At 41.4% G+C, this 23,834-nt stretch overlaps 1 protein-coding gene across 4 annotated transcripts; it reads right to left on the reverse strand.

Moving 5' to 3' along the window:
* Positions 1-279: 279 nt before the first annotated feature.
* Positions 280-22,391, reverse strand: CTTN (cortactin). 4 transcript variants are annotated; one of them, XM_072337498.1, is made up of 17 exons: positions 22,259-22,391; positions 19,710-19,793; positions 19,202-19,275; positions 17,795-17,924; positions 15,589-15,699; positions 14,863-14,917; positions 14,253-14,363; positions 13,306-13,416; positions 12,618-12,728; positions 11,251-11,361; positions 9,478-9,533; positions 9,107-9,176; positions 8,466-8,614; positions 3,631-3,720; positions 3,353-3,542; positions 2,646-2,717; positions 280-2,060 (listed from the first exon to the last, which is right to left on the reverse strand). In XM_072337498.1, exons 2-17 carry the CDS (start codon positions 19,791-19,793, stop codon positions 1,924-1,926), a joined length of 1,662 nt encoding a protein of 553 aa, XP_072193599.1. In that variant the 5' UTR covers positions 22,259-22,391; the 3' UTR covers positions 280-1,923. The 4 variants fall into 4 exon arrangements, with proteins under 4 accessions (XP_072193599.1, XP_072193601.1, XP_072193600.1 ...); XM_072337500.1 differs by lacking the exon at positions 13,306-13,416; XM_072337499.1 differs by lacking the exon at positions 11,251-11,361.
* Between the last annotated feature and the right edge of the window lie 1,443 nt (positions 22,392-23,834).

The following is a 23,834-nucleotide window of genomic DNA, read 5'->3' on the forward strand; positions in this document are numbered from 1 at the left end:
CACACAAAACCCCCATCTCCCTACTGTGAGAGTCATGGTTTTATGGAGTAAGAATAAATGACAAAGCTACTGTGTTTCTGAGGAAAGGAATTACCCAGAAGGCAGTGGCAACCTAGAAGAACATAGGTGCCCTTCACTACAGTACCAAGCACCACGCAGCAGCTCTCCGTAGGAAGCATCCGTTGTACTCACGTTGGTCCCAGATGCAGATTGATGATGGGATGAACTACCTGTAACGAACTAACAAAGGGACTTAAAAACACAAAGATATTACATGCAAATGGTTCAAAAAGTTTATTGAAGATTTAATTTACAAAAATCATATCTCCCCTATGTGGTGTTCTATGCAAAATTGGATAAAATAAATTGCATATAAAACCCAACCCTAGTAATGCAAATACAACAGAGAAATGAGACCATGGAAAGGAAAAATATATATATAATCATGACGTACACATGACATTCATTAAGGATTGTCCCAACCATCCAAGAATTGGTTCAACACAATGCCTTCCAAGATACATTATATATTTTACCATTTTATACAGGTCTCCTATATTCCATTGGTCCAAAGTTACAGTTTAAAAAACCCCTTTGCATTCTTTCTTAGCTACCGTATCAGTTCTGCTTTTCTCATTGGATCAGAAGGTGGAAACAGACGGTACGTACATTTAACATGTGCACTACTAGATGCAATTTACTATCTTTGGTAGGGACCCTAAACCTGCAGAGAAATCAGCTTTCTAGAAGGACAGAAAGTTTGGTTTTAGTTTTGGCAAAGAACAGGTTTAAACCCATTGTTTAGTAGAACGCTACTGGCAGTTTCTGCTGAGCATACAAAAAGTACAGATGTCTCTTGCATGGCTTAAAAATTAAGATGATTTATAAGGGTTTCAAATCAAATTATTCGTATTAATATTCTTCAACTCAAATATGGTTATGTAAAATGTTACTACTGCACAGCAGGCCCGCCTGTTTCATTGTATGAACAAAGGATGCACTGTACACAAAATGACCGCGATTCCGTCTTGCCTTCTTTCCTCCCCTTTAAAGAAATGAGACTATTCCTTGTCACACACAATTGGATGCCAGTTTCCCTTTCAGCAAGTAGGAATTTCACTGAGTAACTCAACACTCGTACAGTAATTTTTTCAAGTTTTCCCGTGAAAGAGGGGGGAGGAATTGCAACAGAAAGCAAATAAATTGAAGACAATCAGTATTAAGAGTGTTTTGCTGTCCTCCTCTGGGATAACATGAAGAGAGGGAGCAAGATGAGAGAAAAAAAATAGAAAGAAACCAATGCAATATCCTAGAAACCTCACTTTAAAAGAGAAGGAAAAAGTAACCGGACTGTTTCCTTCGTAACATTAATATTCAGTAAATATCGGAGAGTACTCAATTAATTGCCATTAGCTGTAACTTTCAAGCATCCTCTTCGCTTTTCCACATACTATCAAGAAAACAAAAGGAAGAAATTATGCCCCTTCCCAGTCCTGCCCACCCCATTTGCTTAGTGGAAATGCAACTAACCTGCACAGCCATGATTTTCCGAGCTGAAAACACTTAGTGGAAGACTAACTAGACTTAAACACTAGGTAAATCTGCTCACTTATGAGTAAAACATGCAATCTTATGACAGACAGCTAATTGTCCTTGGAAAGGCTTTTTATGACAATCGCTAATTTGGCAGAGAATGTTTCCAAATGCATGAAAATCATTTTAAGAGCCTTAGTGAAGAACAGAGTAGTTACAATATATTAGCAACTTCTGTGGCATAAACATTTTAAAAAGCATCGGCAAAGTATTAAATATAAAAGCAATATGTATATACCCCTCCATTCTCAGAAAAGCATCATGATTTGTAGTGTATTAAGTCAGATTTATTGACTGGGGGATTAAGGCATAACCAGCAGACAACAGTCTCTATTGTCTCAGCTCCACGTAATTTGCTGGGAACAACCCGTATCGGCCTTTGCAGACACCCCTCCACCAGCCATCATCTATCATCTCTATGTTTGTAATGATGTCATCTGGATCAAAGGAGATCTCGTCATCACCCGCTGGAGAGAAAGCAGAAGAAGCTCAGTGTTCGCATAGGACTGGTCCCACTATACTCTCATTTATAGCCCACTAAAGATGCCACGAACACCCAACACCGTCCCGCCACCCACCAGGGCTGTGAAACAGGGCACTGGACAAAGACAAGCAGTACAGACAGCTGCTTTCTCATCCTCAGCGCTGACACCACTGTTGGCTCCCACCCGCTGCATTTTAGGTACACTTCTAACTCAGAGCAACAATCACTACATAACACCCTGAAAACCACTCTTTCTTGAGCTCTCCCCAGATTTAACCAGAGGAAATCTTAACTACTCACACCAAGGCTATAATATGAATGTTAACGCTTACTCAAAAAGATTTTTTTTAAACCTCTGTAATTTCTAGAAGCAGTGGATGGCAGTTTTCAGAAACATCTCAACGTTGCTGTTAAATCACTAACTGTCCTCTTTCTTATTAAACATTCCTAATGCTTCATCTCTTCACACATTGATACAAAAGACTACAAAGTGGTAGGAAAGGAAAAAGATCTTGACTCAGCTTTCCAAAATAAGAGTTTTTACAAGATGAACAAGAGCTGTGCTTACCAGCCTGATAATCGTAAAGGGCTATGGCTGTAATTCCAAGTTCATTTTCATATTCATCGTAAGTATTTTCTTCTGAGGGAGAGAGAGAGAAAAAAAATTAAAAGCATAAAGCATACCACCTATCATCCTGAGGTTTTTTTTTCTGTGGTATTCCTCTTGTCATTCTAATTCTAATGGCACACAGAAAGAAGGGAACAAACTGATGTACCTTCTGAGATGGATTATTTTTTCCTAAACCACATTCAATTTAATCCTGACAGGAAGCATTCTCACCTAGGCGTTTCATACAGTATAAAAAATAAAAATTATTATTAGCTTTATAGCACTTAAGAATGTGACAGACCAACAACTGAGCACAACATCCGCATGTAAGAATATTTAATACAAATTGTTACACATGCGTGTTTGGGGGTGTGTTTAATGAAGTGATGTGTACAGAATTTCCAGAGCAAATATAATTTTAGTAACCAGAAGAGATGAAAAAAACAGGAATTCAAAAGACCTGTATTCTTTTAGTGCCACTAGCTTATTAGTTTTATCTTCATCTCCTAACTGATGTTTGTTGGTGGGGGATCCTCAAAGCCTCAGCAGACAACGACTTCAGAAAATGAGGACTGTGCGATACTGACACAACTATCCATTGGGTCACTCCCCAAGGAACTAAGTCTTCATCATCAAAGGTTTCACATCAGAAACGAATACTTTACCTGCTTGGTAATGGTCTCCTGCTCCTGCCACTTCATAGACTGTCTCTGGTTCATATTCTGCCTCTCGCTGACTCACTGCTTCTTGATAGTCTGACTCTGTAGTTTTGTAGCCGGATTCTGGCTCATGTGCAGCTGAGTATGCTGTGCTAGAGTTCTTGTAGGCAGACTCTGCATCATAGGAAACTGCATCCTGCAATAAACAATTGTTGAGGTTGATCAGGATTTTGTTAAGAGGTTCCTACGCTTTGGATCAAAAACTAGGAGGGATGGTAACAAACCTGGTAGACTGGGCTTGAGGGTGTCTTCGTTTCAGCTGGTTGTGTGGTAGGGGATGGTGGTGGAGTTTGTTTTTTGGCTTTAGCTTGCTCCTTAAACAAAGAGAAAGAAAAGCTTCAGCATAGCTCAGTCACTTTTTGACAATCCTCAAATAACAGAGATAAATGTCGTATTCTGAAATAAACTGGAGCAAGAAGCAGAACAGAGCTGGACTGACTGCATCATTAGACCTGCATGGGGTTTAAAATGGTTATAAAAAAAGCCTCAGAAATACTGCAAAGCAGAGGAGAAAAAAAAATGTGGAACCAAGCACTGCACAGAATGTATGGATACATGAATTTAAAAACGAGTACACAATGTTCTCTGGCACATTTCCACAGGAGCTGCAGGGTTTCTGTGCTCAATACATTCACACTGTTCATTATCTGATTGGGTCTCACGTACCATTTTAGCGCAAACCTATGGAACTTGGAGCCCCCATGTTCTAATTATATTACTGATTTATTGTCCTTGATGAGAAATGATCCTGTAAACTCTTGCAGGTATGCCAAAAGCCTGCCAAATGGAAAGACTGAATAGCACATGCAAAATTAAATTCTATATACTGACAATGAGGGGGTTTGAATGTTCAGAAGAGTTCCATGTATTAGAAATGAGGTGGAGAACGTGACTGCTGAGAATAAGGAAAAGGCTGAGGTTCTCATATGTCATCACCTCATAAGAAGTAAAGTTCCAATCTCCAGAGCAAGAAGTGGTACGCAGCTGCTCTCCTCCTCCTGATAGTGGAGCCATGGTGCAATGGAATTACATGGCATTTCCTAAACCTAGAGGAATATACTGATTTTCCTACTTATCAAGCCAGAGGAAACATGAAGGGCACTCCACTACAGATGCAGTTGCCACCATACGTTAAGGACTTCCTTCTACCTTAAGGAATGGTAACCTGCTTGTGGCAAAGGTACAGAGCAAAATCATGCATAAAGCACAAAAAAGGATCAGTATGAAGTAACAAAGTCATGTGCCCTAAAGAGAGCGCCACATTCTTTAGACTATTGCATAAGAGGTGAAGCATTGTGTTAAGAATAACAAGTCTTCTGGGACACTAGTAAGAGTGATCCTTCCATTTCACAGTAGGCAATTGCTCTGAGATAATGAGTGAAGTTTTTGACTTGATACCCAGGTGTTCAAGGATGGGCTGCATTACCTATAAGGACTTAAGTGTAGAATCCCCTAGAAACAATGAAATATAAGTAAGGAAATAACAGTCCTCAGTCATAAATGCTGTCTAACAACTACTTCTGATATCTTGTTGATGATCAACAAAGCTTCAAACAGGCTAACTGTAAAGACCTAAAGATACCCAATCACCTTTTTCTGAGAATAAAGCAAAAGTAGTGATGACGGAAGGCAGTTATTGCCAGGTGATAAGATATTCCTTAGAGAGAACAGTGGCGGAATAGGATAAAAACCCAAGAAAGTCAATTTTTCTAGGAACTGATGTTTCTTAGCAGTTCTCAGCAGTAACTGGGAGCAAGGGCTCTCCAAAGTGATTCCATAGATACAGATTAGCCTTATCAACAGTGAAACACTTGCAACATCCATCACCTGGCTTCACTGTTCTTCCTTATCAGCAGAACTGTAAAATATCTACCACATTATATCCTGCAAGGAAAACAGTGTTGCTGCAAGTCATGAACTGTAACACTGCCCAGATCCAATGTGGAAGAAGGTAAGTGAAAAGAAAAGCAAGATCTCCTGAAGAAGAAAGAAGCTGCTCTTTTCAAGAGCAACTTACACCCCTCAAGGCTGCCTCCAGGCTGTTTCCAACAAGTGTTGACACCAGAGTTGACAGACTAAAGCCCTCTGACTGCAATTGTTGTACTGACGGCATGGACAAAGACTCAGGAGGATGAGGAGTGAAAAATCACATTGCTGGGGGGAAAAAACAGATGCCAGATCTAGACATTGGTGATGCATAAGCTTAAATACACTGGAGCATGGTGACAGTAGTTCAGGAGCACTGACAGTCTGCCAATGGCTAGAGGAGCTGTGGGGCTACCAGCTCAACAGCTACACCAGAAAACAGTGGCGATGTACTGACAGCACTATGCAATCATTTCAGTGAGCAAATGCCAAGGCATTCAGCTTTTCTCATCTGAAGAGCTCCCTTAACAACTGCTCAGATTGACACATCTCAGCTTCACTGCTCCCAGGGGAAATGAGAGACTCTCCTCAAGGAAAGCATTCAACCTCTCTTTTGCACGGTTGAGTGCCAGAGACTGGTGCCAATGCTGAGAACGACACAGTCTGAGCTGCCTAATGCTCAAAGAGGTGCCCCAGAGCAGGCTTCATGATCTTATCAAAAGAAAGGACTGACTTCTCAACTTCAGATCTTTCTTTTGTCTCCTCACAGCTTTAAGAAATTGGCAGATGCTGTGTTGATGGTGTTACATGTTTTTCCCAAGAATAGTAAAGAAACTGAAACAGTGCTGTGGGAAGGTATTTAAATTTCATAGCACAGAGAGATGGAGGGCAGCATTAAAAGAAATCACTGATACACAAAGATCAATTCCCACTCATTTTCTGATAAACATATGCAGTGACTACATGCTTTCGCTGTGCATCTTGAAGCCATAAAGTAAAAGAGGTCATAAATGAAAAGAAGGAGGAAAAAAAAGCAGCAATTGCTTTGACTGGAGAAACCTGATCCATCCTACAAAGCTAGAATTTGCCCAATTTCAAACAGAAGTCAAAAGGGAGTTAGCAGCTTTTCAAAGTCAAGCACCAAACAAAATACACAAGTCATGCTGTTTCAGCACAGGAAAACTACAAAGCTATTTCAGAAGCATTACTGGTCTGCATACCTGCGAGTAGCAGAGCTATGAAAACAATCATCAAATCAGGCAAGGTTAAATAGATATTTTATTTGGTACTATTAATTTTCTGCTATTGTGTAGTCATGTAACTGCCTTGCTGGCATAGGGGATAAAGTGGCTCAGTAGTGCTGATAAACAGATAAGCTATGCTGCTTTAGGCTAGTTTAATTGATGTGAAATACACACAGGTTTTAGTGCAGTTGCATTTTTCTTAGTCTAGGAATATCTGAGCTACATCATGCAGTTTTTCACACATATAAAACAAATTATTTACACCACGGTTAAAGCGGTGATGAATCAGACCATGCTGCTGCAGTGGGACGAACAACACATGCTCGCTTGCATCCTGTAACAGCTTCCTGCTCAGGGAAGTAGCTGCCACGTGTGACAAAGCAGTCACTGTAGCACTTATTATTAAATGAAGGACTGAACAGATTTGAGAAAACAGCTGACAGTCAGTCCTGGATTTCATGTGTCACACTGAGGATGCTGAGACAATTTCATATGCAAGAGAATTTGTTACTGAACTGTGTGGTGGACGGCATCCATTGACTCTAAACAAGAGTTACTTTTGAGGAAAAGTTTAAAAATAAACGAGGGGAGAAAATGAGAACTGGGAGGAGTGGGCGGAACTCTCTAATAGGCAGCTGAGAAGAGCAGTGATGAGGATCTCAAAGAAGTGTTCACTCTGCAGTGTCTCCTCAACATAAAAAGTGGCAACACTGAAGATGATGAGGATGATAGTTTTCGCTGTTCACCTCCCTGAGTTGTAAATACTTTTGACCAAAATCCATTCAATCTGTCTGCTAGTCATTCCTGCTTGTTGACACTACTAGCTCTAGCTGGAGCATGCTAGTTGAGCATCAGTACTGCCTACAAGTTCACTGTTAAATCCCAGTACAGGGAAATGGCTAGGTAGCGTTTACCCAGTGTTTAAAAGACCACTGTTTTTTGTGTGCTGTTCTTAGTCTTCTATTTCTATGAAGCAAGAAGTGAAGGAGAAAAGAAGGACTATTATAATGCTACTAACAGCTGCTTCCCAGCCCATGCCACGACAGTAAGTATGTATACTTTTAAGCAGGAGGTCATGAAATGAGAACAACAGCATGTATCCGAGGGGGAAACTGCCACAGTGGCTCTGGACAAATGCTGCTAACACAGCTTGCATGAAAGGTTAGAGCTGCAAACAGCCAGTCCTCAGTATTACTGACGCTGAGGCACCTCAGGCATCACAAAACACAGCTAAGGAACTAGATACAAAAGACTAGTCTTTCCACCTAGCAGCAGAATTTCAGTACACATGCAGATTCTATAAAGCAGATAATACAAACCTTCTGACTAAGCCATCCCCTGGAATTACTTTGCTTATGATTTACATGCAAAACACTAACCATCGTGCTTAAGCATGATGATGCCAAAAGTCATTTTCTGAATTCCCAAACCAAGATTTATTTAACCTCCGGAACACTATCTCCCCTCATCTCATGAGTGTGGAACACCAATGGGCGAGAATCACCTTCATCTTTGACAATACTGGTTCCAAAGAAACAGCATCACTGTCATCAGACTACCAGCAGTTAAGTGACAACATGTCTCTCTCCCTTACAAACTCCTTCATGCCCAATGGAAAGTTGTATTACTGAAAGGCAGAAGTACAGCAAGGCTAGACTACAGATATTAGCAGCCAAGACTAGCATGCTTCTTTTGGAATAGGCTAGATACAAAAATGACACACAATTAAGTATTACTCCATCACCACATTTGATGTCTGATATATACACAGTGCATGTTAATAGATGATTGGTTCTGCAAACAGACAAAGCACAGGCAGAAACACACACAGACCTCTAGAGCCTAGCTGTAACAAGGGAAAATATATTTACTTAAAATATGTTTTTCTCCCAACTTTACACCGAAACACACCAGACATGCTATTCAAATAGGATTTAAGACCTACTGACCTCCAGTTTCCTTCGAGCCTCTTCCTGTTCTTGTTTCTCCCTTGCCATTCTTTGTGCTCTCTCAGCTTCTGCCTTCCTTCGGTCTTCCTGTTCTTTCTCCTTGGCGAGGTTTTCAAAGTTAGCTCTAATGCTACTTGTTTTATTAGCAACTGTAACATTAGAAATAAAACACATTGTTGCTTAAAGTTCTCCGTAATAGAATGAATTTATGGTAAAATTTCTGTGAGGATTAACTATGTTTCTATAGCTTCTTCTCTTTGAGCTCACGGCTGATTTAGGAAAGTCATTCTATCTCTCTCCTCCTCTTCTTTCCTTCCAAACCCAAACCCCCTGTGCAACACATCTATTTACAAATCTCTGCAACAATTTTCCTTCCCTTCCTTTATGGTACAGTCTTCTTCCACTCTGCTTCCCTACTCAGTCTTATCTCCACTCTGATACTCAGCATTTTCTCCTCTTCAACTATATCAACGCTCAAAGATAAAATAAAACATTAACTTCTGACAGAAGGCAGCCACTAGCTGAAGTTGCCAGAGATCTGCAAATACAGCAGTTCTTTCCTCACTCACAATTACATCAGCAGTACAGCCTGGACTTCTGAAGATCATCACCTTCAGAAGGATATGGGTACTATGTCTTACCAGCTTCTACCGGCTTTGTTTTCTGATATGATGAGGTTGGTTTCTCAATATCTTCAAAAGTTGCTGCATTCTATCGTTAAAGAGAAAAAAAGTAAGTTTAAAAAGATACAAATTCATAAAGACGTTTCAGACAACTTCAACCTCGTCCTATTCTTTCATTAAAATTTTGCTTCATTTAGGAAAATCCATCTTCATGCTTCAGCTTTCCATACTTCATATATCTATAAATATTTATGTATACATATATCCACACACACTACATATATGTACGCATACATATGTGCATAAACCACCTGAACACTACAGATTTAACCATACTAACTTTTCATCCCTACAGGCTATTTAAGTCATTGCTATTTTAACCAACGTACCTTATCCATCCGATCTTTCTGTACGCCATACTTCCCACCAAATCCTTTTGAATAATCTAAAAAGCAGGAGAAAAGGGTCAGCATGGCGAGTTTTCCCATCCCCTTCAGCCAAATGCAAATAGCCATTTCAAATGCAAATAGCCATTTCAGCTGCATGCAAAGACAAAGTGACAGCCGCCAAAGAAAATGCAACTTGTTTTTTGATGCAGAAAGGATACATAACCACAAGAGCCTTCAGGTACACCAGCAGATGAGAGACTGCGGGCCACATGCATTCTTTGAGTAAACATGAAGCTGAGGACTGATAAGGTATCAAGCAAGGAGTAAGGGATGAGCCCTTCTAATGCATCACTTCTGTAACACAGCCTTTCACAGCACCAACTTTTAGCCTTCTGCAGTGATCGTATACCCTAAGTCACTTCTGCTTTGCTCAAAGAGTGACATCCAGTCTTTGCTGACCACAGAGGTGGCTTTTTTTAATTCCTTAACTTCTTAAATTCTACATACAGCAGGAAAATTTAACAAATCTCACGTTTGGAAGTTTTGGTTATGATATCCAACTGATGAATATTCATGTTATTGGTAATAACTCCTGCTATCCCTATGGAGAGGGGCAGTTCCACGAGACAGCACAACTATGACAACTCACCACCGAAGAACACGGTGGCCCTGCTGCTCTGTACCACCTGTGAGCTGCACACTCTTACTCTTACCCAATGCTGACTCCAGCACTTGTTCCACTCCAGAAGTGGCTAATTGACTAGTGTCATAAAAAGAAAGAAGTGCTAACAAGAGTAGCTTTGCACTGTTTCTAGAGAATTGTACTTAGAGAAACAACCAAGCACCAGAGCCAGTGCAGTAGAAGAAGCAAGAGTGTGCGGCTGAGAAACCACCTCTTTCTGGTGGCAATGAGCTGTTGAACTGTCTGTAGGAACAAGCACCAGACTCTGCAGATGGACAGGCTTTCCTATACATCCCTAAAATAAAATTACAACTACTGCTCTTCCTGTCAGCCCCAACATTGCTGGGGACTCCTAACCAGCTATTTGAGCGTAGTACTTGGGGTCAGCTAACAGCACATTGGACAAAGTTCGAATTTGTGTCACTATAGCACAGGAAAATATTGATTATCGGAATGAACAACCTCATTCTCTTCAGCTTTGTATGTATTTTCAGCCAGAATAAATATACTACACTTACATTTTCCTGATCCAGACTTCTCACTTTAAGATAACGGAAAACCAGGAATTCATGGTTTGTACCCCAACTATTTCACAATGAATAAAGAGAGCATTATAACAGTATTTGCTCACCCAAGAACCACAAACATCCCCTACTTCTTGTTTTAAAGACTACAATTACACAATCTTGCTAAAATCCACTGCTCGTTAAGGATTACATGCACGGTCCTTATCTGAATATTTTTCTACCAATTTATCCAAGCAAAATTTCACACTTAGGCTTTAGATCTGGTAAGCATATCATTTACACCATACTAATTATTATGTTGTCATTATCACACTGTATGTATAGTCATTAACTAAATGCATAATGTTTTAGAGCTGTTAACTAAACACTGGATATCCGTTCCTGAATACAGGCTTGTTTTGTGTAACATTTTAAGAATAAAACGGAAGAACACTGCTAGATCATGTAGGAACAGAAGCGCAAGAAAGTGCCTGCACATTACTAGCATCGATCTACAAAGAGAACTATTGAAGACTGTGTGAGAAGTGGCTGCACTATTGAGAAAGTAACAAGTGAAAACGGTGCCTTGTTGAGATTCATGCTTGGCTAGTTTCTCCTTGTAATCAAACCCCACAGCAGATGGGTCCTGCCTTTCTGTCTGTACACCAAATTTCCCTCCGAAACCACTCTTATAGTCTGAAAAAGCCACATGGTAATACATTAACATGAAAGGAGGAAAATAAAAGAAGTTTAGTCAGAGACACTCAAAGATCTTTTTTTTGCAATATTTCTCAATTACCAATAATTTCAAATGGTTAAAAAATGGTTAAAAATTTCTCAATACGCTTTTGTACAAATAAATTCAGAAGTTTCCACTTGAGACTAGGAAGAGATCAATGTAATTTATCACACATTGGAACACAATTCTGCAGTCACAGAAAAACAGCAATTCCAAACATTTTTCATACATACTGCATAATGCACTTGCATTTGATCAACATTCTGAACACAGACACACACATTATATTTACCAAAACAAAACAAGATACAAGAGGATTAGCAGTTAAGGATGAAATGAGCTTCCTTCATCACCATGGTTAATGCCTGAGCACTACACATCTGACTGTTTAAAGATGTGTTTAAATAGCATCCACAGACACTAGACATCAGATATCCCTGCACAGCAGTGTTTGAAGGAAGGAGCAATATTCCTGCTGTCACAGCAGCTGGAGGAAATTCTCACCTAAGAGCTATGACCATTTTCTACTGCTGCCTTAAAACAGCCATTTTAATGAACGATATAAAATGAGGGCAGAAAGCCAGGGATTCAGGTAATAACCCTCTAGCAACAAATCTAGAGCACCCAACTGAATAATACTTTGAGGATTGCTTTTAATTAAAGAACCTTTAGCTTAATGAATGTAAATTCTTTAAGTTAAAGACTAATTATAGGTGGGGAAACAACAGTTGGTCTGGAGCTTTTCATCTGGGTACCAACCTTCCATGAGAATAAATATCTCACAGACAATGAGATAGGACAGTATTAGATATTAGATTTCCTCTGCATGGAAAGTGGGGTGTGCAGATCCCAAACCAAAAAGGCAGATTATTTGGGAAGGCTTTCATGGAAGGCACAGTGAATTTGTGGCTTGAACAAATGAACTGATAAAGTAAAAAAAAAAGTAATCCAGGCTACCTGCAGACTTGTAAGGCTTCTCCAGTGAGAACTTAACTAAGTCCGAATTGTCAGGGACTCTGAAGCAGATGTGTTTAACCTGCTTGGCAGACACCAGTACAACCATTACACAGCAACAGTTCAAACACAGAAAAAGGAGATTCGTGTTAGCACTGTAGGACTGTAGCTAAAGATACCAGAGGAGGAGGGTTCACACAGGGGAAAGTGGATATCAGGGTAAATGAAAGGAGAGGCTAAGAATCTTGAACTGATATACCTTTCTGGGATTCGTGCAGCTGCACTTTCTCCTGGTGATCCCAGCCAAGCGCACATTTGTCTTGTCTGTCTGTCTGCACACCAAACTTGCCTCCAAACCCCTTCACATAATCTGTATGCGTGAAGTTTCAGAAAACATTAATACAGTTTATGACTGCAAGCAGTACTTAGAAAAAAATGGCAGATATGCTAATGGGTATGTTGCCCTATTGCTAACAATGCTTTCATTATTTTCCCCCTGATAAAGAAAACAACACCCATCTGGTAACTCTAGGACCGCAGTGCAAGGACGCACCAAAAATTCAGTGCAGATTACAGCATATAGACTCAATAATATTCAGAAACTTAAAGAATTTGATGTACTTTCTATCTAAAGCCATAAAATACACACATATATGTGCACAACGCAGATATATAAATAATGAAGGATTTGACACTGCCTCTGAAGACCATAGATCTGTACAGTTACACACTTATTTCAATAATACCCATGTGGATATAAGATCCTTTGGAATTCAGATCGTGAAACTCAGGGACAGTTTCCAATGCCTTCTTCTACATCTAAAGGAAACAGATCTACACACACAAAAGGCAAACACACATTTACTACCAACAATAAAAATCACGTCTTCCTAGATTGGAAAGGCTGATTGTTTTGAACCAGTATTTTTAAATAAGATAATAAAAACCTTTCTGTGATTCATGTTTTTCCGTTTTGCCTTGATATTCAAAGCCAACAGCACTTTTGTCCACTTTGTCCTTGTCAACACCATATTTACCACCAAAGCCCTTGGAATAATCTAGAGATAAGAGTGAAGAGTTTTGTTTGTAAGCGTTCAACAACAAAATGTTACCTTGAAAAATTGTCACAATCAGCTGAGCTAACATTAAATTACATATTAAAAGAAGTACTGACATCCCCTGTTAATTTTGATTCAGGACACTTGAAGTCATAAATTCTTCAGAACACATTCTCTCAGACGGAAAATAAAGTGTCAAGTGTATTTCAACTATAAGGCGATAGCAGCAGTTCTGTTACTGGACTCCCTGACAAAATTCTTAAGACACTCATAGGAAAAGTGAACTTCAAGAACCAATCAGCAACAGCACGTCTGCTTTTAAACAAACACCGCTCGCTTCTTCTCAGTTTTTCTAGAGTGCAATTATTTCTTTGAGATAAACAAAAAACAGATGACAAAAACATCAATTTTTCAATAAAATACTTGATTTTTGGATCAGATATGCCTAGACACGTGATTAGCAACCCAGTGTTCATTCCAAACACTGCTGACTCTGAACAATGTTTCATTACACCAACAGATGATACTTTTAGAAACACCCTGCTGTGGTTAAACTGCTCGCAGTCTCAGTATTTTAACCCATAGCTTTCCAAGTAGCAAAAAACTGTTGACAAACCTATGTGCCCTGCCTCCAACCTCATGTCAGAAGGATCATCACTTAAGACGAGTGAGAAACTGTTTTAGACTTCTTCATGAGAGACTGAAGTTTTCAGCAACATAAACTGTATAAAGTGATAATTTCCAGCAGGCTATGAGTACAACAGATGGAGGAAAAAAAATTTACAACACTGCCTGCCACGAATGCCTACCATGTCAGGATATGAATCCACGCTCACCTTTTTGTGACTCATGCTTCTCAGTTTTACCCTGGTAATCAAACCCCACTGCACTCTTGTCCACCCTGTCAGCTTGCACTCCGTATTTTCCACCAAAACCACTCGAGTAGTCTGCATTGAGAGGAAAGAACAAGAAAAATGAAATGAAGAAGCTTCCAATAACCAGCATATTCTAGAAATTAATGGGGGGGGAAGCCTGTTCTTTCAGCACTGAAATATTACTCTTTGGTACAGGAAATTAAGTTTATAAGCACAGCAAATAAGGAATACAGCAGCCCTGTGGTTTAAAAAACCTCCTCTTAAACCAAAGTTCAATAAAGTGAAGAACAATTGCTACTTTAAAATGTTCCAGAACCTTGCTTCTACAAGAGAAGTAAGACTCACAATGACGCACTATTTCCTTTCATTAAAACCTCACAAACTCATGAAATTACCTTAAAACTCATTCTGTCATCTTCTCTTCCTTCTAAATCTCCCAATATTTGATTAATCGACAATGATATATTGAGGCCTCGCTAAACAAGGCTCTTCACAAACAATAGAAGAATGAACATCTATTCAAATGATTTTTAAAACATGTATTACAGAGGCAATCACCTCACCACTTTACCTTTTTGGGAGGCATGTTTCTCAGTCTTCCCCTGGTACTCAAACCCAACAGCTGACTGGAAGAGAAATTAAAATGCACAATAACAAAGTATTAGACATTTGGAGAAAAAATGCTTGCACTTCAGTGAATAAACAGCGTGGAAAGTTCCTGTGTCTTTCCATACTGTTCTGACCTTTTGGATTGGGTACACAAAAACCCACTTAAAATATACAGGCTATATTCAATTACGCCACAATCAATACACACTTTTGTTTTTGTCATTCATTGCCAAAATAAAAATTTCCCAGCCAAATACTGTTGTCTTGCCAGGTTCAGCAATTTATTACAACAGAAGTTCCAAACAATAGATACGCAGCATTTCTACACAAGGGCTGTTATGCACTCTTGGCATGACATACCAGTGATCTTGCACAGTAGTTCACATTGCAATGCAAGACAAAGCTTCCCCGAGGCCTTCCATCTCTAGCAGTCACATTGATTTCACCCTCACCAAAAGAGCACAGACCAGCCAAAAGCCAGTTGTATGTTAACATCTCCATTCCCATGCTATTTCCCATGCTTTTGTTTTGCTTTAAGCAGAAATTTATCTCCTTAACAGTCCGTGATAGCTTACTGCTAAGCTTCAAACAACAGGGAGAACAGACATTGCAGTTTTTCAGCTGTATATACCAACTCATATACTCAGCTAATGTGTGAGCAGCTGTAGTACCAACAGAAATTGCTTACCTGGTCAACTCTGTCAGTTTGTACTCCAAACTTGCCTCCAAATCCTTTCACAGAATCCACTTGGGAGCAATGCTTAGAAAGCTTTGACTGGTACTCGTGTCCAACAGCTGACTAAAAGAAAGGGGAAAGTTCAGAAACAGGCAGCAGTTCTGTACAGTCCTGTATGTAGGAGAAAACGTGGCAATGGGTGACCTGAGGTAACAAACATGCAACTCTTCCTGCTGAAATCACAGTCCTTGTAAATCACTGGTCACTGAGGAGCCTGTAGGAGACTGTCACCATGCTACCTACCCAACACAATCAAGGGAAGTTCCCAGAGTTTGACAGCAATGACTGTATTTTATGGATGCTGTTTTACACTCTGCATTTTTACCTCAAACCACGGGCATGAAAAAAAAGAAAGATACAGGCAAAATCTCGATGGTGTCATCCAAAATTTAAATCAAGGATCATCTGCAGATATAACAGCCATGTTCCAGGCCCACTGCCTCCACCTGTGGCTGGAATGCAAGCTGAATGCAGCAACTGCAGGAGCAGTCGTGTTATGCTGCCACTAGCTTCAGGTAGGGCAAGAGGATATGTAATTACACACTTGAAAGCGCATCCTCCCCTGCTCACAGATAACACTTTCTAGTGTTACCTTAACCTAGAGCTTGGGTGCTCTCTTAGCTCCTGGGATCAGGGCTGGAGCCATGCACCTTGGGGGTGCTACATCCCACAGGAAGGTGCTCTCTTCAATGTCCGGTGCCAAAGCTGAGCACCAGCCAGAGAAACATGCACTTTGTCACTTAAATCTGACACTCGAGGCTGCTGCTCACATGTGTACAACCACCGTGTCTAAAATCCACGTGTAACTTAAAGGGGGAAGAAAGAGAGAGAAAGAGAGAGAGAGAGAGAGAGAATTTACACTGACAAATTGAGGCAGATAAGGCTAACGATGTTTTCATCACATGACACCAGAAAAAAGAATTCCTCACGGCATTTCATTAAATATAAAGCATCATAACACATCCCTTTTTCCAAAGTAAATAAATAAACTAGGAAAAAAAACAACATTTTTCTTCCAAGTTTGTATTTCAGAGTAAACTGTGCACTTAATTCCCAAGTACAAAACTCTGCAATCTTTTAAATCAGTGATGGAGTCCTGGCATATGGTGTTACATAGCTTTTCATTTTAGGACTGTGTCATGGTTTTGTACAGCAGCAAAAAGCCTTCCCTCCATGGGAAGTGATGAGATTTTCTAACTACAGCTGCAAGTAAGACAGCTTCATTTATTAAAATCTAAATTATGAATGCCTCCCACCGATACCATTTATATGGACACAACCATCAAGTTTTTCCTGATGGTTTATTTTAGCCTATGGGAAACAGTACTTCCTTTTGTTGTTTTTTTCTTTTCCTTTTTTTTCCCCATCAACATGGGAGAAGGATAAACTGCTGACAACAGTTTGAAGTTGCAGAATAGGCCTCAGGATTGAATCTGGTGATCGGTTCCTTTCTCAGATTCACTGGTTAGATTAGCCTATTTCAAAGGCAAAGGCCCTCGTATTACTTGCCAGTGTTCACATTTTATCACTGTTTAAGAGAGCTACCCTCTAATTGAAAAGAAGCAGCACACCCTTTTCTTCGCTCTGTGGCAACCTCAACGTGCATACAGCAGCTAGCACAGCAATGAAATTAAAACAATGCTAGATATATTCATGCATGAGGTTCTTTCTTAAGTTAGAAACACACATTTAGAAACCTGAATCTTGACTCCAAGCAAATCCTCCCAGGATGTAAGAACGCAGACTTGCTCTAACAACAGGGTAAGCAACACTCACACACGTGGATGTTGTGCACTTCCTAGAACTTTCATCATTCACAGATTCCTAATTTGCTACCTGAAATAGGTGTTCCTGGAACACCGTATGCTTCAGCTCACCTTGTTCTGTAGTAGAATCTTGACTAACATAAGAGAGACCACAATGTTGTGCCAGCCTTGGGTGGTTGCGGTCACATGTGGCCATGTTACAGCACTACGAAGTGACCTCAAAAATCAGCCACTGCTGTTTACAGCTTATACCACGTTCAACGATACTGGCAAAGCAGGAACAACAGCCTTCACCTTCAACCAGCTTAACTCATGTACGTGGCTGATCACTGACAAGGTGAAGCAAGGCTTAGACCGTCATCCTCATGATCCAGGAAATGATGTAGACTTACTTTATCCATGCGATCTTGTTCAACGCCAAATTTCCCTCCATAGCCATGGGAAGCTTTTGGTCCTGTTTCAAGCTCCTTCTCTTTGATGGTTTGGTGTTCTTGGAATACATTCTCTCTCAGCTGATGAATACTTTAAAGACAGGCAATTAGACAGCAAGATTTACAAAGAAAGGTCCAGAAGATAATTTCAAGAAGATGCAAAATAAATAATAAGTAGCTAGTTTACAAGTCAGACAATTTATATTTTTGAAGCTCTTCCCATTTTTCAATTCACAGAGCACTTCATATTCTGAGAATCAGAATTTATACCAGCGTAGAACACTGCCTGAAAAGAAGCAATGGTTTTAAGACTGTCACATAAAAGAGTATTTTGCTATTTGAAAAACCTTTAAATTCAATGCCATGAATTCATACATGCCTCAAATGCATCTTCTTATGTCCTAATTTAAATTCTTCCTAGTGCTTTTTACTTACATGGCAACTTTTCAGAATAGGGAACATCTCTTACACAGTCCCTATGGTAACGGGACTCTGATTCCAAACAAGCATTTTGGATGTAACTGCAACACCAAATAAGGATGCAAGGAGACATTCACCTCTTCTTCTTCAGGTGTCCTCTTGCAATGCAGGAACTTAAACTGTGGTAGCACAGATTATGCACAAGAAGGACAAACCCAGATGAATCTGTATATTAAAGCATTTCCGACCTGAGACTAAAGTGTCCCCAGCACAACTCAGCCAGCAGGTGTCAGCACTGCTCTCCACAGAAGGCAGAGCACAGCCACACTCATGACATTCATTCTCAGCTTTAAAACATGGGGCTGGATACCCAAGAAACAGAAAAGGAAAACAGAATCGAGGAGCACAGTCATGTATTTCCTAAATCACACATATCATAAATTGTTCTTAAGTCACAGGCACTTTTCATAATGGAATTCGGAAGAGGGACTGTTTGTTTCAGGTTGCATTCATTTTTTGAGTCTGTCACATGAGTCCATCTGTTAATTTGCCAGAATTTTTTCAGTTTGGTGGCAGTTTTCTAAACAAAGCTTGAGAACTAAGAGACTAAATCTGCCCTTAAAGTGTCAAATGCAGCTGCTCAGATCACCCAACACAAACCACTGGCAGCACTGGCTCTCGGGCCCAAAAATAACAAAGAAACTTTCCAGACACAAAGAAGCAGACACAACATCACAGCCAGTTAAAAAGCAAGATTGAAGAGTTCTTACATCACAGTTCTGATCTTAATTTCAGTTTTGAAAGTGCTGACGTAGATGAAAAACTAGTAATGTGGCAAATAATCAGTCTTCTACAGACAGTCTTGTTTTAATTATGAGGAGAACATGAAATGATTAAGAGTTGCCTGGGATTGTGGCTATTAATAGATTTCAAAAAGAGCTGCTTTACTTGATGTGCTCTTGATGGCCGGATCCTTTCACAGTTTTAGCCCCCCAGCGCTGCTCTTTCTCACTCACGTCATTCTGCGAAGGACACACAAAAAGCATTAAAAACCCAAAGATGTTACCGGTTATTCACAGCAAAACCTGCCAGAAATCGGCAAGATCCAAGAGTCAGAAAACCAACCACTTCTGCTTTCACTCCTTTACTTCTGCAAGCTCTGTGCATTTCCCATTGCAGAAAGCACTTTTTACCCAAAGAAGCTGCTGCTTCAAATCAGTCTCATGCACAAGTGCTGATTTAAATCACTTCCATGCAGGCTTCCTTGCAGCATCCAAGCAAGACAAGATAGCTTTGTTCATCCCACACAGAAAATCCTAATTCTCTCCTCTTTTGGGAAGACGTTCCTACCAGTTTGTCTTGCTTAGATAGACCCAGCCCTCCCACCCCCCAGTGCAGAATTTCAGCACGTTACATCACATGGTTGCAGTGAATTGATGAGATCTGAGAGCCATACCACGAAGTCGGGATCTGTCTCCCAGTCATCTGCTCCATCATCCTGGCTGACAGCAATGGCGTGGCCTGCGGTAGCCTTCCACATCTGCAACACCACCAGAAGCAACACCGTCACACTCCCACTGTGCAGAAACTCATTCTACCTTCTGTGTATACTGACAGAAGCACAACCCAAAGTTTCCAGCAGAGGATACAAACATCAGCCATCTCTGCAGTCGCTGGCTCTCAGGCTGTTCGAACCACCACATCCTTAATTTTTCTACTGGTACTGCACAAAGATTAGCAGCAAACAAAGACGAAATTTGAAAGAGACCAAGGAAGCCTCTCCTTGCCCAAATTAACGCGTGGTTTTTCTTTACACACTGATAGCGCCCTCCATACCTCTGCACTGAGGACTTTTGTTCAGGCAGCTTTCCCACTCCACATCCCCTCTGAAGCGTGCTGCTAATTCTGGACCCTGTGCACATGCTTCGAGTGTAGCAATAGCTGTTTTCCACCAGCCATTCGTAATGGTGAGCACAATACAGTGCTCCACGTGCTGCCTCAGATGTACAATGAGTTACAAGAAATCCAAACAACTTCAAGACCTTGCATATAATCTAGACACCCGTCCACTTGCCTGCAACAACACTGTATGCAAGTTGCTGCATTTCTTAGATAATCCCCCGTGAAATGTGCAAAACTCAGTGTCCCAGCCGACTTCAGGAGGAATAGAGGGCGAGTGTTGGTGTGATGACAATAGGAAGCAAAAGGCAAGCGATAACAACCTGAAACAACAGCCAGAGCACTCTGGGTATCTGTCTTTCTGAAATACTATACCCAGTAGCGTATCAGGTTGGGCACTTTAAATTAACACTTCTTAACATGACCAGGGAGCAGAGTATATCAACCTACCTGGTACAAGTGGCTGTATTTTACAGAGCTTATTCTAAAAAAGTTTTTTATATATATATATATATATATAAAGCTTTCTGTTCTCCCAGCTTTTCCAGGTTCATGAGTCAGAGAAAGGACTTCTTCCTGCATTCCTGTGCCACTAGAGTACTGTTCTTGGACATTCCATCATCCTGTCTACTTACCTTTACTAACGTGGACTATCTCTTTCACACAAACGTAACTCAGAAGGTAGAATGGAAATTCCCTTTTAAATATGTAACTTACAATTTGCAGTACAGTTTATACTACAACAACAAAAACCCTGCTTGCTCTGCAGTCTAACAGAATGATCCAGTGAGCCAGTTTTACTGAGCACATCAGAAATGCCAGGACTGGAAATAAGAACAAAAGTGACTGAGAAATAATCAAATCAACAACAGCAAACCACAAATTGCTCCGGGAGGGGTGTGAGAGAAGAACAGCGCACACCCTGACAAAGCAGCAGGTAAGCTTCCACTTCCTCTTGTTCAGGTCTCCCACCTCCAAATTCTTATGGCAGCTAAGAACTACCATTTGATGAACGACTTAATATCTAGAAACCTTATAAGACCAAGTATTTACAGTGAGAACCTTTAGAACGTTGGGTTTTTGTCCTTCTCCTCAGCTTCTCCCACTCTTCACGTGATCTTAACTAAAATCAAATTTCTCTCCAATAAGGAGCTGGAAAGCAGAACCACTCAGTCAGTGATGGAGCTTGTCGTGAGACACAAGCTCTCACCCACAGCCCAGTGCAAACACCAGTTCCCTTCCACCACACCCTGCCACACCACACACACGGTTGGTTCCTCAGTGTTGGGATCTGCAGTGTCCTGTACATATGTGTAGGGCTTCTCTCCTTCTCCAGGACAGCTTCCTTCCCCCGGTGTGCAGTTCAAGTACTCATTTGACTTTTCATCTTTTCTAATTCAGCTGCACTTGGTAGCAAGCACAAGGGATAGATCTTCAGGTCAGGATTTCTCTACCTCCTCAGATTCTGACAGACAGTAGCTGAAGAATAAAGGACTTCACACACACACCCTCATTGAGCCCAGCACCGCCAGGTTTTGGACTAAGCCATGCACAGAGGCACAAACACCTGCCCCCAGCCCATCCCTGCACGTCTCATGGCAGGAGCCTCGCTCGAGAACGAGCCAGCGGGATCAGGCCCAGTTTCCACAGCAGCCCACTGCTGCTCTAGCATCTCTTCCAAAGCAGGATGTGGACGAACATGATCTGTCTGTGAGTCAGCGACTCACATGGGCAAATTACTGAAGGAAAACCAGAATATTAGGTTCCCAACGGACCGAGGCTAGAAATAAGTTCCGAACCCACCGGATCAGCTCCATCCTTCGCCCTGCCGTAACCAATGGGAGCAGCTGGGCCCCCCAGCACCCTCCGAGCAGCGACCATCGGCAGGGCCGCGCCGGCACCGATGGAGCAGGGCGGGCAGTCTGCGGGCACCGAGGGGCCGCACAGCTCCGCGGGGCCTTTCAGGGGATGCCCGGACCGGCAGAACCCACCCCGCCCCGGCGGGCCGCACGTCCCAGCGACGGACCCTCACCCACCGTTCTCCGGGCAGCCGAGGGCCCTGGGCGACTCCCACCGCAGAGCCCGGCACCCTCCACCCTCCCTTACCCTGCTGGCTGCCGGCTGCCGCAGCCCTGGCTCCCGCGGTGCTTCCCGGGCGGACGGCGGCGGCGATTTCCGCTTCTCCCGAGCTCCCACTTCCTCTTCCCGCACGGCGGGGCGGCTCCAGGTGGGAGATGGCCGCCTGCACCGCCCCGCCCCGCGCCGGGAGCCGGGCGCTTCCTTGGCATAGGATCCTCGTTAAGCAGCGCAAATCAAACGAGGGTGGGCTGCGGCTTCGAAAAGGGCCTGTCAGGAATTTTCAAATCACATTCCAAATTGGTTTAGTTATAACGCTGCCTCTTGAGGGGCTTCCCTTCTCCCGGGGCAAGAGGCCCACACGTGATTGTTCACAGGGTCTCTGCATCCTATAGGTGCTGGAAAAAAGGCCCAAACCTCGTGTTTTAGGTCTGAAAGCAAGACACCGCCTTCCTGACAGTTAACTATTTACCCATCATTTGTAATCTTTTGGGGAGGGGGAAACAGGAGGAATGACATACCCAGTGGTGAAAAAAAATACACGTCTATACGCACACAATGTGAGATTGTGAAGTAATCCAACAGAGCTTGCAAGAATTCGGAGGCAGGAGCGTGACTTACCAGCTCCTCCAGTCATGTGAAGGCAGAGTCTGCTCAGCGTCAACAGGCTCGGTTCTTCCTGTGTGAAATAGAACTTACTCTATATTCAGAGTTAAAAACTGGGCTAACGTTACTGTAAGATACACGGAGGAGTATCAGTGCAGCACTTCATTCCTATAAGAATGTCCTATAAGACCAGGTGCTTCTACCTAAGTTAGACTCCAATTGCCACACTATGCAAACAACCACCATAAGTAAAACTGAGAACGCCCCTACTCGAGGTTAGCCAGTACACTTAAACCACGACCTTGAAAAATGAAATACATCATCCACTTGAAGGCAAAGTAGTTTCTGTGTTCAACAAAAGCATAAGCCCTCAACTAATTCTTCAAATCTAACAGCGTACCTGAAAATTAGTCCTGCTTCCTTCCAGACTACTAAGTTCCAACAGATCCCGTAGCAGCGCCTGCTCTTTTGAAGGCAAGAATCATTTTAAAGGAGGCCAAATTCATCAGGACTTCAAGCAGGCATAGGCCAAGCAAAAACTCAGCTTTGAATCATCTCCTTTCTGTCATGATAAATTACTGCTGTCCATCAGACACTGCAAAATTAACTTCTTGTCTTCTAAAAGTGGTTAGAAAAGACAGAGATGAACTCAGACTATCTGTTCTGATATTACCTGCCTTCTAAACTTGAAACAAACATTGAAAGTTTAAAGTTCTCAGATAACTAAAAAGTCTCTTTATTGCAGATAAAAAAAAAGAAGGGTTTTCACATTTTCAAACACACGTTTTCATAGCACTTCACAACCGAGGCCTTTAAAGACATTTGGCATGTACAGAAAAAATCACCGAATTGAGATTTATAAAGGTAATTCCATGTGCCTTTTACACACGCAGTCACAACATCTTTCTCAGTGGGGCATCATTAAAACAAAGTAGTGTTTTTCTCAACTTCTCCGGCATAGGAATAGCTTTTTGCCTTGTAATTCAAAGGAAACCAACAC

This window comes from Excalfactoria chinensis, chromosome 5 (assembly GCF_039878825.1).
Source record: "Excalfactoria chinensis isolate bCotChi1 chromosome 5, bCotChi1.hap2, whole genome shotgun sequence".
In the NCBI taxonomy this organism is placed as follows: domain Eukaryota; kingdom Metazoa; phylum Chordata; class Aves; order Galliformes; family Phasianidae; genus Excalfactoria; species Excalfactoria chinensis.